Genomic DNA, 18,186 nt, shown 5'->3' with positions numbered 1-18,186 from the left:
TTTACTCAATACCATTTGATACGGGTGCTTCCTACGCATAATGATCTTTAGGGTTTATCTTCAATGTGCTTGTAAATGCATTGACTTTCTTGTTTTTTCTCTATGTGTCGGAAGGGGGAGAATTTCGGTGTAGCACGATGTTTCCCTCGATACCTAGTCAAACTGTGATATGTAATACATTTGCAAAATTCCTTTTCTAATATCGAGTGTAATTCGTCCCATTGTGGTATAAAGTGACTTCTGATACCGTTGTCTAATCAAGGGGATATCAAGGGAGATAACAAAGGGATATCAAGGTATATCAAGGGGTTGTCAAGGGGATATCAAAGGGATATCAATGGGATATCAAGGGAGATAACAAAGGGATATCAAGGAATATCGTTTGGGATCCATCAACACTTGATACAATCACTCGCCCAATAATTCAATAAATTTTGAAATTTCCCTATATCTGATCGTAATCTCCTGATTAAATACGTAGGTAAGAATTTGAAGCACGTTGACTTCATAGTTTAATTTAACAAGGACAGTAAGGAGTGTGCGAATGGGCGAATCCGCCGCGACTGTGAGATTAAGCCAATACAGAATCAGCCTTTGTTTTTTTATGGTGAGATGTTTTTTACAAGGATAAACAAGTGCTCAATTTAATGCATTTTTAATATTTAGTTAAAATCATGCGAAATGTGATATCCTCAACAACCATACAACAGTGTTGATTACATCTCTGATTGAAATTGATTACACCACGTGATTGAAAACGAACAAGGCTATGGCTGTTGACAAGGACAGCAGTCGACAAGTGTGGGTTCATGTACAACAATTCTACTCCGTTGATAGCTTTATGAGACACTTGTAAGCGGCATGTACACCTATAACGAGATTGTTTTACAATACTTAAACCACTAACAATATTTGTCTTTCTAAACTTATATTTACAAACATCGTATAAGAAAGTGAATTAGGATGGTAACGTAAAATATGTACCGCGGTACTTTGTAATGTAACCGTAGAATTTTGATGACTTAGCGATCAACCTGAACACGTAATTATTACGATAATAGAAAGTTTTATTTTCTGAACTCTACCAAAATAGCGTATTCAGGAAATTTTGGTCTGTAATCGGCATGTTCGTCTGTCTGGTCCCTCTCTAGAATCAACAAAAAGTTGTAGACTAGAACTTAGTATAAATACAGTGGTTCTATAATCTACTTGTATTTGTATGTCACTACTTGTCAATTTTAGTGTGGGGAAATTAGATGTTTTGAGAGATATTGTGAAAAATCTTTAACAGTCATTCTTCAGACAAGGTAAAGATTAGAGAGTGTTTTTTCTTTACCTAGGCAAATTAAATTTATTTAAATCAAAATTTCGAAACGAAACCACAAAATATCCCCTGAAGTTCTTATATAGTTACTAACAGGGAAATAAAACTGATTAAAGTCTTAATCGACAGTAGAAGGTATCCAAGTAATTAAAATTAAAAAAAAAAAAAAAAAAAAACAGTAGTGTCAGATATTTGAGCTGTATTATTCCAGATACCATTCACAGACTGAATATTCACAATTAGGTTTTCCCTCCCGTCAAATTCTATAAAGCCTGATCCTGATAATGAACTATACAACTTAATATGTACCCATCGTTGTCAGATCGGCGATGTTATTGTCAGAAATCCGTTTAAAGTGTATATGTCAATAAATCTAAGTAAATATATTGTATCTTGTGTGCCTTCTTTCTCAGCTTTCCTTTGTGTTTTAAAACCACATGTCAGCTTGCTTTTGTCACACAGCTATCTGTGATAACGAACAACTTCATACAGGCTTGTACATTGTGTAATCCATTGGAAGGGGACGAATTATATAGGCCGTATACAGCAAACGACTAGTCATGAGACACCATACAGTGTTGATAAAGGAAAATGTCAGAATTACATTGAATATAAAGTAAAATTGTACATAAGTTTGTAAGAATATCAATTATAATGGACGATTTATGAAACTCCGTGAGTGATTTTGTTAAGGGTTTTTGTGCGTTTGAGATGGATGAGATGGGATGGGCCATGTAACACTGCCATGTACAAGTGGAAGTCAAACGGCTAATTGATACAAATAATTTACATTTTCTTACCCAGTTTTATTTTCTAATTTTAAATAGTAAAGTAGTTTGAGAGGTTTTATAAAGAGGTGTACTTTTTCTTATTATATTCATATGATTTCATTTTACAGTTAAAAAAAGTATATGAATCTATTAATAAAAAAAATCGAATTTCAATATTTTTGGAAGAATCGTTTTACACAACTTTCTTGAAAACGTAATAAGTGAGACATAAGTAAGATTGTATTTGTGTAAGATCGAACAATACAGGTTTTTTTTTTCGGACCTGCCGAACCAGAATTCGCCAGGTCTCATCCGCCCTGTAATTTGTTTACATGCAGTACGATAGTGTAAATGAAACTAACACCACTCTGTTGAAAGTAACATCTTAATCTACATCAAACGAAATAAAAAATGACCCATACTGACCTTAGGGTAAAATGAGACGGTAATTCCGTGGATTTTACACGTGAAGAACACGATACAGGTGCCCACTAACTATAAACAGTGAGATGATCCCGTGTCGCTATGCCAAATGTTCAGTTATTGACAGTACCCTTACCGACGGAACCAATTGCCTGTGTGTGTGTACATGATTTATTAATGTGTTGCTAAGCGGTACCAATAAAACTGACATAATCAATAAAATCATATTGATCTTTCTACGATTGATGCAGTTGATATTTCACGGTTCGGTGATTATTTAAGTGTATCCAGGTAATTTGTAGATGTACCTGTATACATCGACATCTAACACAGGTAGGAACTTCGTTCAGGGTCATAAAGTTATCGATTTTGAAACACTGTTCAGTGATTTCAGAAGTCGTATAAACGACGAAGCAGTTACCACGGTATCATATTGAAGTGTGTTTTGTTTAAGGCAGTTTGTGGGTTAGTATTAGCTCTGTGGCACTTCAATTTGATGTGATATTTGTACCACTAGGCAACATTTTATATATGAGGATATCGGAATATTGATTGATCACAGGAATATTTCATTTAAGTCTATTTTTCTTTCCATTAAAGTAATGGTGAAATAAAATAATTGAAATAATAAGATTACTAATACGAATGTTCCTACTGCAACTATGACCTTGACCTTGGACACGAATTCATCTCAGGTATTCATACATCTGTATTGCTTTGATAGAATTTTCTACAGATTGACCTTGGAACTCAGAAACAGGAACACATCCGGGATACTTTAATACTTTACCTAACTAAGAACGGAGTAACTATGGTGATGGCACCGATTTCTATTTGTATGTCATATTTCTATTTATCAAAAATCCGTGTAGCGTGACAAGGTCGGTCGGCAGCTAGTGGCTAGATCACAGTGGATGACATCTATAGTCTAAGGTCACGAGTTCGAATCCCAGTCCGGCCCGGATCGTCAGTGACGATAGAGTGGGGCAAATCGCATACCGTGTTTAAGTTGAAAGGGTGATTGTAATTGAAAGGAAAGTAACATAATAAAGCTTGGTGAGACATCTTGTCCTGGCGTCCTCTTCATCACAATCAATAACGCACCTACTTTTTTCTCATTTAACATTTTGAAGTAGGACCAAAGAGGTGGTGACCTTACTAAACAACATGCGGGAGGCTCGTCAGATGTTATCCACAACAAGTGGGGTACACCAACAGGGGACAGTCCGTGATCTCAACTTTCTGAGAAAGATCACTCATACCTAATAGGTATCAAGCCCCACGCCTCGGATCTTCATCTGAGATAGTAAAGTTTACGCTCTACTAACCGAGCAGTCGATGCTGTCGGACACTCTTTGAACGTATACAAACGTTGAACCACAGTGAGAGAACTATTGGCTATCAGAAACTATATATATATACATGAACAAACGTGTGACTTACCTAGACAGAGACGTGCCTACAGCTGGAACATGTATCGGTAACACAGGGGAAACAAAGCATGACGTCATGGTACCATGACGTCATAATTTAATATGTCAACAATCAGAAAACTGTGCAATATTCCTATCGAGGCTTTGCCTGCACTTATTTCCAGGGTGTTAATGGTTTATGTACAACATATAATGGGACGACAAACAGATCTTGTGAACACTGGTTACTCCCTTCCTCAGAAACAAATTAAAATCTGTACGCTATTTATGGTTATAACATTATATCACTTAATTGAGTGATAACAAGGTTAGTGAAAAAAAAAAGAAAAAAAACTTAACGAATTATTCATTTCAATAATAATTGTGAATAGTGCTTCCCTCTGGTGCAGTTTTGGGGGTTTTCTAATGACCAGATTATGATATAATAATATGTTTGTATAGTACTCATATGCTTGATGTCAAAGAATTTGGTAGCGGGTATCGTCATTGTTGTCTGTTCCAGCTTGGAAAATGTTGATAAAAATTTCATCTTTCGACAACACACGATGTATTCTTAGATGTTAGAACTTAGATCCCCCGAATGTAAATCTTCACCCAAATCGATAGAGATGAAATTAAGAAAGAAACATACACAAATTGGAAATGTGTAGCAAAATATAAAAAACGAAAATTTTTGACGGTTACCAAAAAGGTCGGATCATGAATGCTGAGAGTTACGGAATTGGTTAGGTACATTGGGGTCAAGGTAGGGGTTGGGAGTGGATGGCAAATTATGTGATACATCACATCCGGGCTGCGAGAAATATTGTCGATTTTTTTTTGTTCACTTTGAATATTTTGAGGCAAAGTCTCATTGTAGTTAACAACACACAGAAGGCCTGTCGCATGCAACCCAAATGAATTGGAGGAATGTACTTGCCAAAGAGCAAAAGTACAAATGTTTAGCACGAGACGGGCAGTGACCACAGCTCCCTAGAGAGAGAAAAAAGTTCGAACCACAAACCTATTGGAACCCCTTCTTTAAATTAGTAATGTCATTATCAACAATGGGCTATCTGAAACTATACTTACGCAGAGGCGTGCCTACAGCTTGGACATGTATCAGTAGTACATGGAAACAGAGTATGACGTCATGGCATCGTGACGTCATAGTAAGTGATGTCATAATACAATCAGAATATCGTACAATGATCACTAAATTAATGTTTTTGATGTTGATAACTTATTAGATTAAGCTTTCATAATGCAATTTCCGCTGCCCATTGTCGGAATACACCTACCATATATATATAAGTATACACGCATAAATAATAGTATCAGTATATTTAATGACGTGTGTAGCTATAACTTAAGATCTTCGAATCATGTTTGAAGAAAGAATCTGAAACAAATATTTTGATTCAAATATGAAATCCTCATCGTAATCTATATACTAATTTCGGGACAGAAAGACAATAAGTGGCTCGCCAGAGGATCACCACTTTTGTCTTTACTAACCCTCGCCAAAGTACAACTTATATTTTAAGACACTGGCCATGTATTCTTTATTTACCGGCGCTATGGGGGAACGGGATGAAAAGACGATTGTATTCATAACTTCATTCTGTCGCACAGCGGGTTGAAATAACGAAGATGATAGTTTTTTCTTTGGCAGATAGAGTGACAGATCGGACATTGCATTTTCAGACCGAAATAACGAAGATTGTCATTTACGCTAGGCGTCAAGAAAATCAGAGATAAAGGGTCTGAATACACATGTAGCGACCGAGTGGAATTATTCCGGCTCGATATATATGTATACTTACGTTTTGTTATTTTACATTCTTGTTTTCGTTATTTCGTTTCACGTCAAGAAAAGGGGTCGTTATGTGGCCGTGTGGGTCAGTTTGTAGACTCTGGCTTATTATCATGCTGGTTGCTGGAGACCCAGTTCAGAACACATAAAAAAAACGGACACACTCCCACATACAGAAGAATTTAAGTGAATGGACAATATACTGTATTCGTCCTAATAAGCGTACAGTGCACGTACATCAACAGAAAATAAAAAGGGGTGCACTTCTTAAGATTAGCCACAGAAGAAATTTGTATGTCAAATAAGGGCCAAAAAAGAAGTTTCAATCATTTACAGAGAGTCAAGTGTGTTCAATAGGAGCCGGCAGTTCCCACCACCTACTTTCACACAAGTCCCAGCTGTTTTTATATCAGAGATAGTAAAATGTTCTTTTGACCATGGCCTTTGAACACACTGCATACAGAAAGAATCAATTATTTAAACAGTATCTTAATCCAACATATTTGGAATGTTTTTAAAATGTCAAATATTCTGTAAGGTCCTATTGACGATACAGTGAAACCTGTGAAATCTGACACCTGACTTTTCCGACATCCTGTCCTTTCTGATACAGTTTGCCATACCAAGTGTTACTAATTCATGTAGAAATATCCTGACTTTTCCAACAACCTGTGGAATCTGACCACATTATGAACTCCCAATGTATGTCATATTTCACAGGTTCCACTGTATAATGCAAAATGCCATTGAGGTCAGAAATAATTATATTTAGCTGAATTTCAATAACTGTGCGAGCATCCAACTTGAGTTTTAATATAGTGTTATTGTGCAGTATTTAAGTTGTCATATACCTACAGATGTTGAAAATGTAATCAATAATACTGATCTTTGTATTGATAATGAATTGTCTTAATTCCAGTGAGTTAAACAGTACAAATCTGCCCCAATCAAGACGATCAAGAAGCAGGAATTCAAACGATACCTGGAGTACTGGTCTGTATCCTGTGGAGGTGATAAATGAGGGCCAAGAAGGTTATGTAAAGATCCATTATGTAGGTAAGTGTTCTGTTAATCAATTTCCTGTATATATGTTTCAATATAGATACACTGATGTATTAAGTATTAATTGTGCCACAACCGTACCATAGATGTATACACATACCATAGATATACACCTACCATGTTCACTTATCAGTATTATAATGTATTCTATTTTTCTTTCAGGGTGGCACAGGAAGTATGATGAGGAAGTGTCAAGAGACCAGCTTGTGATGATACCCCACCAAACCTCATCATTTGCCCACAAGCTGGTGGTAATGATTAAAGAAAAATTAAGTCCATGTGGATCAGACAGTCTGGTTAAAGTGAAGGTGCCAGTGACGGCAGCAGAATTTCTCCAAATATCCAACTGTGGAACCCCCCACAAAATGACAAAGACAAAGACTGTGTATAAAATAATAGAACAGAAACAGGTTAAATCAGTTACTTGGAACAGGCTGGGACTATAGAATTCTCAATGCAGAAGGAGACAACTTTTATATAAAAACACACACAGTGAAATTCTATCTGCATAGTAGGAGACCACTTACAGATTTCCTCCTGTACCCTGAGCACATCGAAAGGTATACCCTGGACAGAGGCACTCAGCTGGTCTTTTCCTTTGTGAAAATGCCATCTAACAGGAACAATGGTGCAGACCTCTTGAATGCTGTAGAACTTTAGTCAACAAGAGTGTGGCCATCTATTTTTTGACAGTTTGTTTGAGAATCTTTAACATTTTTTTACAGTTATATGGAATTCACAGAAATACAGGAAGTTAGAATTTAACATTTTCTACAGTTATATGGAATTCACCGAAATACAGGAAGTGTTTTAGAAACTTAAAAATTTTCTAAAAGGAAATTTGATTTTAATCGCAATTATGTTTGCTGTAAGATTCTAAACTGTTTTGAAAATAGATATGGTTGTACTATCTAAATTAACCCTTTTTTCCTTAGTACAGAATCATTGGAAAGAACCTTTAACGTTAGATGTAGTCAAAAACATCAAAACTGAGTTAGAAAATGAGCTAACACTATCGTTTAAAGCAAATGAGAAAGATGTAAACATTTTAAGAGCTTTATAGACTTAAACGAAGTGGCCTTCAAGCCAAAGTGAAAGGTGGGAACCAGTTTCACCGATTTAAAGATTCAATTAGTAAGTCAAAATTTTCTTGGCATGTGCCGTTAGGCCCCCATGAAACTGAAGTGAAAATTGAAGAAATTAAAGGCAAACTAAAGCAGTGCGAAGTTGAAAAGAATAGCATTGAAGGGAAGTTTTGTGACTTTGTCAATGGTGCCCGAAAAAAAGAACAAAAAATGAAAAACAAAATAACCTCCTTAGAAAATGCTTTGCAAAAATGTGAAGATAGTGATAAAAACTTTCATTGTCAAAATTATGCGAAGGAATCTAATGACAATATTAGAAGAAAAAGAAAACCTTTGCAAGAGTGTTCAGGTTCTTACAAGAGGAAAGTGATGAAAATGGACAATGAGAGATGTAAAAATGCTCTAGGTGCCTTAGAACTCCATGGTTGTAAACCAATAAGTGTAACAGTTGTAAGAAATGGAGAAGAGGCTGTCTTTGATCTTCTTCAGGCAGATGAGGACAATACAGAAAATGTAGATGTAACAGAACTTGATCGCATTAACACATTACTGTATATATTAGATACATTCCATGTATCACAAGAAGCATATCGCGAGTTAAGTTCGTTATTCAAAACTATGCCACGGGCGCATAACATTACTGAGTATATCAAAAACCTAAACAAGGGTATCAACATTATCACTACACCAGATGGACTCGGGGTTCAACAATCCTTAAAGCAAAGGCTCATTGATGTTTTAAGTAGTTTAATGTCAGAAAACACTGAAATAGTGCCAGATAACAAATTGAAAGTGAAAATATCTGGAGATGGGACAAGAGTAGGGAAAAGGTTACATGTTGTCAATTTCGCTTTCAATATTGTTAATGAAGGTTTAGCTCACCAAACATGTTATCCTTTATGCATTGTTCAGACCAAAGAAAAGTACACTGAATTAAACATTGCTCTAGCTGATCTACAGCACGAAGTAGAAGAAATACAGGGGAATATACTGAAGGAGACTACAAATTCTTATTAGTTGCTGTTGGCATATCATCTGTGGCAGCTTCAAACTCTTGTATATACTGTAAATGTGACAAAAAGGAGAAGATTGCTCTTAAAAAGCAATGGTCAATGCAGGACCCAGCTCTTGGGGCAAGGTTATCATATATTTGTACTGAGCCTGTGAATAAACCTGCAAATAGTAGGTTGTCAAGACCTAAGAAAGAACAGACCTTCTCCATAGTTAACCGGCCTCTGTTTCCATGTATTACCCCATTTCAAGTTGTCTTGGATCTCTTGCATCTCTTTCTTAGAATAACTGACAAACTCTTTAATTTGTTAGTTACAGAGCTGAGAGCATTGGATAATGTTTCACAGCATACAACATTTGTTGAATTAGACAGAGATAAAGTCAAACATGTGTCTGCATTAGAGAATGCATTGCAGCAAATGGGAATTTCATTTGAGTTGTATATTAACAAGGAAACTAGGAAGCTGGAGTAAAGGGACTTAACAGGTCCAGAGAAGCAGATATTAATGACTAAGTTTCAAGCTTCAGATCTCCTTCCTAACAGTGAAAGAGCAAACCAAATACAAGAGTTGTGGGATGCATTTTCAGATATTAATATGATTTTGAAATCTCTATCTCCCAACCCAGATGAAGTGCAAAGAAAGGCTGAAAACTGGTGCAGAATGTATGTTTCTTTGTATCAGAGTAGAGACATTACCCCCTATATACATGCTCTTCACTATCATGTCAGTGAGTTGATCAAGCTTCATGGAAACTTGGTCAGCTTTTCCCAACAAGGGCTAGAGAAAATGAATGATATTATTACCAAAAGCTACTTTAGAGCAACAAACCACAAAGGCCTTTTGGCCTTGAAACAAGTTATGGAAAAACAAAACCGACTTGTTCTTCTTTCCAAAAATAAAAGGAAAAGGCGTGTGTACAAAGATCGCAAACATTGAGTTTGTAAATATTTTTCAATTCAACGTATTCAAATATGTAAAAAGTGTGCACAAATTCTTACATGCATAATAATACCTGAAGAGTGTTTAATAATTCATATCTATTGAATAGATCAAACAAAGTCATTAAGAACATTTTTATGAAAGCAATGTGATATACTGAAGTACCTTGTGGGGGTAATTGTTTTTGTTAATTTTTATTTTTCTTCGTTTTTTTTTTTTTTTGGGGGGGGGGGGGTTTGGTTTTTCGTTGTTGTTATTTTACATGATTATCATACATAACAGGTAGTGCACAAGTTAGTTTGTGTATTGATTTTAATTCTTTGTCATAGTTTATTTACTCTATTTTCTTTATTTACAGTAGTATTTACCGTTATCGTTTTTAGCACAGATAGTGCAAATGCACAATTTTGTTTAATATGTTATTTTGTTTTACAAAAAATGTGTTTTATGCTTATTTAGTTTTTTATCCTTGTTTAAATTTATCATATGTACTTGACATGTTTTTTTCCATTGTTTGTTATCTGTCTGTTCACAAACATGCAAGTCCTGTTATAAGGTTACTGCCATGAAATGGTTAGGAGTAGTGTGCCATGTCTCTTTTTGGAAATTCATCTTGGTGCCTTATAACATATTGTATTTTTAAAAAATTTATCCAATGCGCTGGCAATGGTTATGGCTTTTCATCACTATATCTAGGGAGCTCTTCACTTTTTCGTCATAAGTTGGAAGCTCTCGAGGTATTTGCCATGTACTACTACTGATATATATACTGCAGATCTTGTGTAGACTTAATGTCGAGTTCATATCTATTTACAATATATAGAAAATGAAGAAATTTTCAATCGGAAATTTGTTATTTTAAATCGGTTACTGTAATGGAATATGCTACGATTACTTTTTGCAATGTATTTGAATACTGTCATTCAGGTTTCCTGTAAAAAGAGCAAAAATGATGTTCATATGAAGTGACACTAATCAAAAGTTCATATAGCTACACAAATATATTTAAATTCTGGATGTAATATACATGTGTTGCTTGTGTAACTGAAAACTGGCAAAAAAAGCACTGTAAAATTGTATTTCTTGCAAATAATTTTATTAATTACCTGGTAATGCAATTTTCCTCATAAAATACATGATTTACCTATTTTTCTTAGATTACATGTGGAAAGAGATCTTACAAATGATTTATAATGAATTATGAGTTCCTTTAAAAAATGAAATGAAATTTTGAAATTAGAAAATATAGATCTACATGAAATGTGATTTTGAAAATGAAAAATGATATTTCTCAAGTTTAAAAAAGGTGACACAATGTTCACATTTAACACAGAATACTTACAGCCTAACATGTAATGTACTGTAATGTAATGTACATTATATTTTATTACTTCTGTCAAATGTCAGATATCACTCTTGTTATTCCTTGTTTCAAATAAATTGATGTTATTTTCAAATTTAAAGTAGTTGTTCTTATTTTTTTAAATAGATAGCCAAACTTGTCTGTGTTTGCCACTAGGCCTAATTGTACAACCGGAACAAATTGGCGGGGGTATTAAATCGTGTGTGCACATGGAAAGCATTGAAGAGGTTCCAAGTTATAAATACGGTTCTATTTTTATAAAAGAAATTGTGAAAGATGATTGGATGTTTAAATGAATATTTCGTATACGTCATATCAAGTGTAATAATAGAATAGATCGAGAGTTTCCTTGCACACACCACTTGATGGCCGACACCCCCCTTCCGGCTGAGGTTTTCGCTATCAAATCTGCTTCGACTAACGACAAGAAATTGCAAGAATACGGTGTTTAGGATATCTTCATCGTGAATTTCATTATAAATTATATATCAGAGAACATAAAGCCAGTTGTAATAGGAAATATTTTGCTTTTTTATGTATCTGAAACGAAAATAGAGCAGAACAGCCTTGAGAATTATATAAGACGACATGCATTCTATATATAGGTGGAGCTTTTCCCAAGGTAGATAACTCGCTTAAGGGTCACGTTTTCGTGATATGCTTTCTATACATGTGTTATGTGACATCCTGATTATCCAGGTACACGATGCAATGCTCACGTCTCAAGTGCTATAGCACTATATATGTACTACCCTGTCAATATGTCGAGGACATGGCCAGGCCAATTACAGTAATTGGGGCCGGGTCTGAGAGTCACAGGATGTAACGATATTGGTACAAGTGTGTAGCCAAGTATCAGAACGCCATTTTCAAACCAGCAAGCCTTTCCGCTAGTCTCCTGACGCCTACAACGTTTACAGCCAACTCTGTCGTCATTCACCAGGCCACATCACCTACACAGAATAGTTTGGCCATCTTTAACAGTGACCCTTCAACTTCAGCGTTCAAGATAGCATTGCATCAATAACAAGAGGTATGGCCAGTGACGGATAAGTCACGTGAAGAGTGGACAATCGACTGCAAGAATTAAACATATATTACGGACCAAAGAACGACAGAGGTCACTGAACCTCTCCACGGGGTCATCGGATAGATTGTTGGTGTCCAAGTTTTCAACCGTCAGCAGCTTGGTCATTGGTCGCAGGAAACAGTGAGTCATTCATGACAGATATGTATGGTCAGTGTAAACCGTCCAGGGCCCTTGTGGTAAGTTTTATCATGATGAGTGTGGTCATTGTACTTGCAAGGACACAGAAAACAAAAAACTTGTGTCCAGCTGATGTATGTCACTGTTACGGAAAAACTGTCGAATGTTCCAGCCAGGAAAGTTCTGATATTCCGGAGGATATTCCAGACGGTACAAAAAATCTCAATTTGGCTGGTAATCACCTGCGAACGCTAGACAATGCCAGACTTCGGCCTTTAAAAAAGTTACGGTCACTTGACCTCCGTAACAACAACTTAGAGGAGATATCACGTGGTTCATTTTCCGGTTTGAAATCTCTACGGTTTTTACATCTTGGCGGAAATCAATTGCAGCATTTACCTAATGGAGTTTTCGGTTATCTCAAAAATCTTGAAAATCTTGTCCTTTCGAATAATGACCTTACCGACGTGGAAGGAGTGTTTGTAAACATGTCCGAGATTCTGCAGTTAGATCTATCATCCAATCGTATTTCTCACCTGACCTCTCAATCGTTTAAAGGAATGAGTAGTTTACAGTATCTTAACTTGGAGAATAACAATATATCCAGCATAAGTTTACAGACTTTCTGGGGTATGGCGTCACTACGGCAACTCATATTACGAGACAACTTCTTAAAACAAGCAGACGGGTTGTTCGTGGATAACCCTGATTTACAAACCGTTGATTTAGCCAACAATCGTCTTCAATCCTTTCCACAAGTGCTACCTCTGCGTATAGAGTTTTTACACCTGGATCAGAATAACATATCTACGATTAGACGAGACGATATGATCGGCTATGTTAGACTAAGGAACCTTATGCTATATCAAAATTCATTGACTTTGATTGAAGACGACTGTTTTGCGGAAATGGAAGATCTGCAGGAATTATGGTTAAATATGAATAACCTGTTAAAAATTCCAGCAGGATTGCCAACTGGCCTTCAACACTTAAGTCTTGACGATAATCAAGTAAGTGTTATAAATAGTAACGATTTTCCCGCCAATTCCAATCTGCACATACTGTCTCTGCAGTCTAACGCTATAACACGTATTGAAAATGAGGCTTTCCAGAATCTTGCTTCATTGACTGATCTATTTCTCGGCGGAAACTATATAACCGTACTTCCTAATAACGTTTTTTCATCGTTAGTAAATCTGGTACATTTGAACCTGCTTAGGCTTGATCTAGATCTGATAGAAGAGGACGCTTTCACTGGTTTGTCCAATTTGATGGCCCTTGATCTTTCTTTTATTATTGTGAAATCACCAACAGGGATTCAAGGAAACATTTTCAAATGGCTGCCAAATCTGACTACATTGTCGCTGCAGGAGAGCCCCGAACTAGCAGCTAAACTTGTCTCCTCACAAGAAATGCTGTCAAGTATAAGCTCGGTACAGGATCTAAACCTCATGGATAACACTATCACAAGTCTCGGTTTGACATTAATCAGTAGACTAAAACAACTCAGAGTGATCAAACTTTCCGGAAACCCTTTCCATTGCGATAGTCTGTTACGATGGCTTCAAGATTTCATCAAGTTAGAAAGAAGCAAGTTTTTTATGCCTTTTGATATATTGTGCTACACTCCAATCGAATTACGTGGACAGTCTGTTATGAGTATTCAGTATTCTGACTTCGTTCCCGCTACCACAACCACTACTACAATGTTACCAACCACAACCAAAGTGGATAACCATCCAAGGACAGCAAGTGAACAGCCCGGGTACACTTTACAACCTTCAGTGACATCAGTCGTTCCAGTAATCAACACGACGGGTGTAACCAGGGTAACAAGTGCTCACAAAGGAACGAAGGAAAATTTATCAGATGTAAACAACCAATCAGAAGAGCACAATTTCACGGTGATCACCATAGTAACGAGCATTTCCACCGCGGCAGTAATAATTGTGATTGCCGTGGTAATTATGGTAATATTTCACCGTCGGCGATATGTACAACGTGACTTTGAATACTGTCGCGAAAATGAGGTGGAATTTTACGTCTCTGACGGAAGTGATCGTCCTCCAGTCAAACTGACCCGCGAGGAGAGACAGTCACGTGGCTCAGTGACATCCAAAGCAGAGGAAGACATTACAAATGAACTAGACCTTAGTATGAGGGTCTACACGTGGGATGACGGAGAGCAATAGAATCTTACTTCTAATAATACATAAAGTATTGACCTTGACCTCACGTTGTAAGTAGATAAAAATGAGAGACTATGCAGCAAGCTTTCATTTGATTAACTTTTTGTTGATAACGCATTAACTACAGAAATAAATAGACATATTTTATACAACTACTCTGACTTGCGACATTTGCTAGTACACGTTGCCAATGAGCTTTCGTCACCCTTGCATGTACGTAGGTATTCTATGATGTTGGTTAACTTTTACGCTGTCTAGTGCCCAAGAATGACATAAACATCTGTGGAGCCAAAATTGACTCCTAATGGACATTTGTTTGAGGCAAATGTATATAAATGGCGGAACCTACTATGTGGTTGATAATATTCACGGGGGATTTAATCCACTACACTCGCGGTCAATGGTGATAACATGAAATTAAATACCACGAGAGCATTTCTAGTGAATGAAAATCTGAGAACATCTCTGTTTTGCCTCAAACTGGGACAACCGCGAAATATTTTGCCCACGAAGATTAACAACTATACAGTATCAAAGATCAGATAAAGCTCTATTTAAAACAAGCACGATCTTTAACCTCATGAATATGCATGTACTTAACTTGATCTCCGATATAGACTATAAACTACATCGCTAACTTCGGACACAGTGGTGACCTAGGATAAATATGTGAATATTCAGATTTATACAGACGATGTTCATATTATACGAATATGCTTAATTTAAAATTCATATGTGTACTTTTTACAATGATATTTGTAGTTAACAAGCATTTGTTATATACCAAATATAGCCCCAGATATATGGGTATAATACTTGCACTGCTAGAACTTGCATTCCTTTAACATCTGACGTAGGTCTATAGCTTTTGATCACGTGACCAATTCAACTCCTGGACAAGTGAACGATTTCTTTGGTTCACGTTAAAATTGATCTTCGTTACCACATTTTATTGACCTCTGACCTCATACTGGTTTCACATGTTGGGCAGCTGATAATTACCTTTGTGCATATTTAAATTGACCGCTGACCTGGTTTATCATATTAGAATAGGATATGTATATATTCTTCCTTTGATTGCAAGTATTGACCTTTTAATATTGACCATGACATCGTACAGCCAAAAATAACCAAGTGCTGAAAAATACTGTGGTTCATTTTCGTGATGATGTTATTTTCGACGAAGCTATGATATCTTATCATAGGCCGTCGTACCAGGTACTCTTAATTTGAGTTATTAAATTTGAGTTTGACCTCAAGAGAGTATGATATGGTTTTACAGTAAACATACCATTGGTTTTTAACAGCACAAATATCTTCCAGTTAGATTGACCTTGACCTCAGTTTTATACCAATCATTTGATACATTGATATTCCCTTGAACTTTGACCTAAAAATATCCTGACCGAAACAATTGATATCAGCATATATATAACATTAGAATGGGTTGTAAAACCGTGTATGAAATGTGAAATAAATTCTGTAACTTCTAGTAGTAAATTTGTTTACCTGAAAACCTCATTCTTGATCGACTATCAAGAACTGCAGTTAGGTTTGTTTTCTTAGACTGTATGATATAAAACAAGTTCCAAGGTGTCTATCTTACCAATGTGTGTAAAACAGCTAGCAGTTTCATGAAAAAGTCATCAACTTTGAAAAAAGATAGTGATGTCTGTTTTGGTCAAATTTATAGGAAAATAATATGTTTGCAGTTTCAAATCCCCTTTGCCCATGGTCCGTCTGATTGTCCCTAAACAGTACTTGTAATCACTAGAAAAATATTACATTGATCATTCTTGAACTTCATAAGTATGTCCCATTTTGTCCCTAGAAATGGCTGTTAAGTGAATTTTGATAGCTATAGTGTGGTATGTTATTTCTTATGAAGTACTTAATGGGACATTTTCAAATTCCATGTGTAGGCTGCCTATGACTTCTAACTGTGCATTGTCTATTTTGGAACTGATAAAAAAAAAAAAAAAAACCACCGGCAGATGGCAGTCATCATGGATGTTTTTTTTTTATTGTGCTATTTTTTTATTAAGAGAAACAACATGGTTTATTCTCAGATTTTATATATAGTTCCCCACTGGTCACTTGTTGTGTATATTTGAGTTTAGGACCAGTGAGGAAGAAATGGAAAGAAGGAAAAAATCTGTCAGATAGAAGTTAAAAAGGATGACGGGCGCCATCTCTGGGATCTGGTGTTTTATTTATCAGGTCCCTACTATTTGACAATCTAATTATAATCAATCGGACAAGAGGACAGACATTACACCATCATACATTGATAAAAATAATATACATGTACAGGAATGTGTAATATGTAAATGATATCACAAAAACTTGTACAGTGAAACCTCACCTAACGACCACCTCAAAATTACGACCACCCCGCTATTACGGGCACTTTTTTTCAGTCCCGTTTTTTTCCACTATATATCTTTGTATTGGTCCCTTCAGTATTACAACAACCCTGCTATTCCGTATTACGACCACTTTCTACAGTCCCAACGACCACTTATTAACGATAATTGACCTCACAATTACGACCACGGCCTGACCAAAGATTGAAGTTTACCTGGTGGGCAGTGAACCGCGGACATGTGTGTCGTTCACGACCATTGTTTTCGTCGCGGGTTACCGACCCTGTCACCAGGTGGCGTTAAACGAAGTAAACATAATTATCGGATTAACTTGGCCTACCCGTCCGAAACCGCATGCTAGACACGTTTTAATATCGATCTGTTGTTTGTTAATTATATATTGATAGATCAGTAGGTATATAAACACCTTATGTAGTCGTTTCGGCCGATATTCCTTGGCTTGCACGCGCACACGTTGTCGAGGGTTTTTAACTGTTTTTTCTAGTAATGTTACACTCTTGGCTTGCACGCGCACACGTTGTCGAGGGTTTTTAACTGTTTTTCTAGTAATGTTACACTCTCGATATCGTTTGAACAATAAAAAAAAGTGTATGTGTTCCATTTTTTTTACGGCACATTTCTCTGTCACAAAACTCCGATGAACTTTATCAAGCAATGACGAAACCACGGAAACGAAACGAGCTATCGCGATCGGTAAAAAGGACGTATGAAAGAGGAGGCTGTCCAGATCCGTAGCTCTTCGCAATATTGTGCTCCGGACTCTTTTTTAAGTAAAAAGAAAGATATGTTGTACTGAGTGATACACTGATAAAGATAATGTGTTTGCGAATTTAAGTGAAAAATGAAGCGTTGAAAGACTTTATAGTGACTTAATTAAAGTTGTTACAAATACTGAGTAAATGTGTTCGTAAATTTATGTGAAATAGTTGCAAAATTAACGTTAAATGCCAATTTAACTTAAAATGGATTGTTTGTTTCCTTTTATTCAATGTTTACAATAGTAAATATACATGTTTATTATGATATAAACTAAGGAATATATACATAACTATTCTTCTGTCAATTCAGCAATTTTGTCTTTTTTACATGCATTTCATACAATTCAACATTTTAGTTTATTATTATTAGTTATTATTGTTGAATAATATACATGTACATTACGTAATGATATATATACTCTTTATTTTAAACAGAGT

General features: G+C 36.0%; 1 protein-coding gene and 1 pseudogene across 1 annotated transcript; both read left to right on the top strand.

Moving 5' to 3' along the window:
- Positions 1 to 7,669: 7,669 nt before the first annotated feature.
- Positions 7,670 to 9,841, top strand: LOC132565256 (uncharacterized; annotated as a pseudogene).
- Positions 9,842 to 11,875: 2,034 nt separating this feature from the next.
- Positions 11,876 to 16,095, top strand: LOC132565236 (leucine-rich repeat-containing protein 15-like). Its single transcript, XM_060229875.1, has one exon. It carries the CDS (start codon positions 12,429 to 12,431, stop codon positions 14,604 to 14,606), a length of 2,178 nt encoding a protein of 725 aa, XP_060085858.1. The 5' UTR covers positions 11,876 to 12,428; the 3' UTR covers positions 14,607 to 16,095.
- Positions 16,096 to 18,186: the final 2,091 nt, after the last annotated feature.

The sequence above is a fragment of the Ylistrum balloti genome, unplaced genomic scaffold (assembly GCF_031769215.1).
Source record: "Ylistrum balloti isolate Yb309-2 unplaced genomic scaffold, AGI_CSIRO_Ybal_v1 Utg369574, whole genome shotgun sequence".
Classification (NCBI taxonomy): Eukaryota; Metazoa; Mollusca; class Bivalvia; order Pectinida; family Pectinidae; genus Ylistrum; species Ylistrum balloti.
This window is presented reverse-complemented; position numbering and strand designations above follow the sequence as displayed.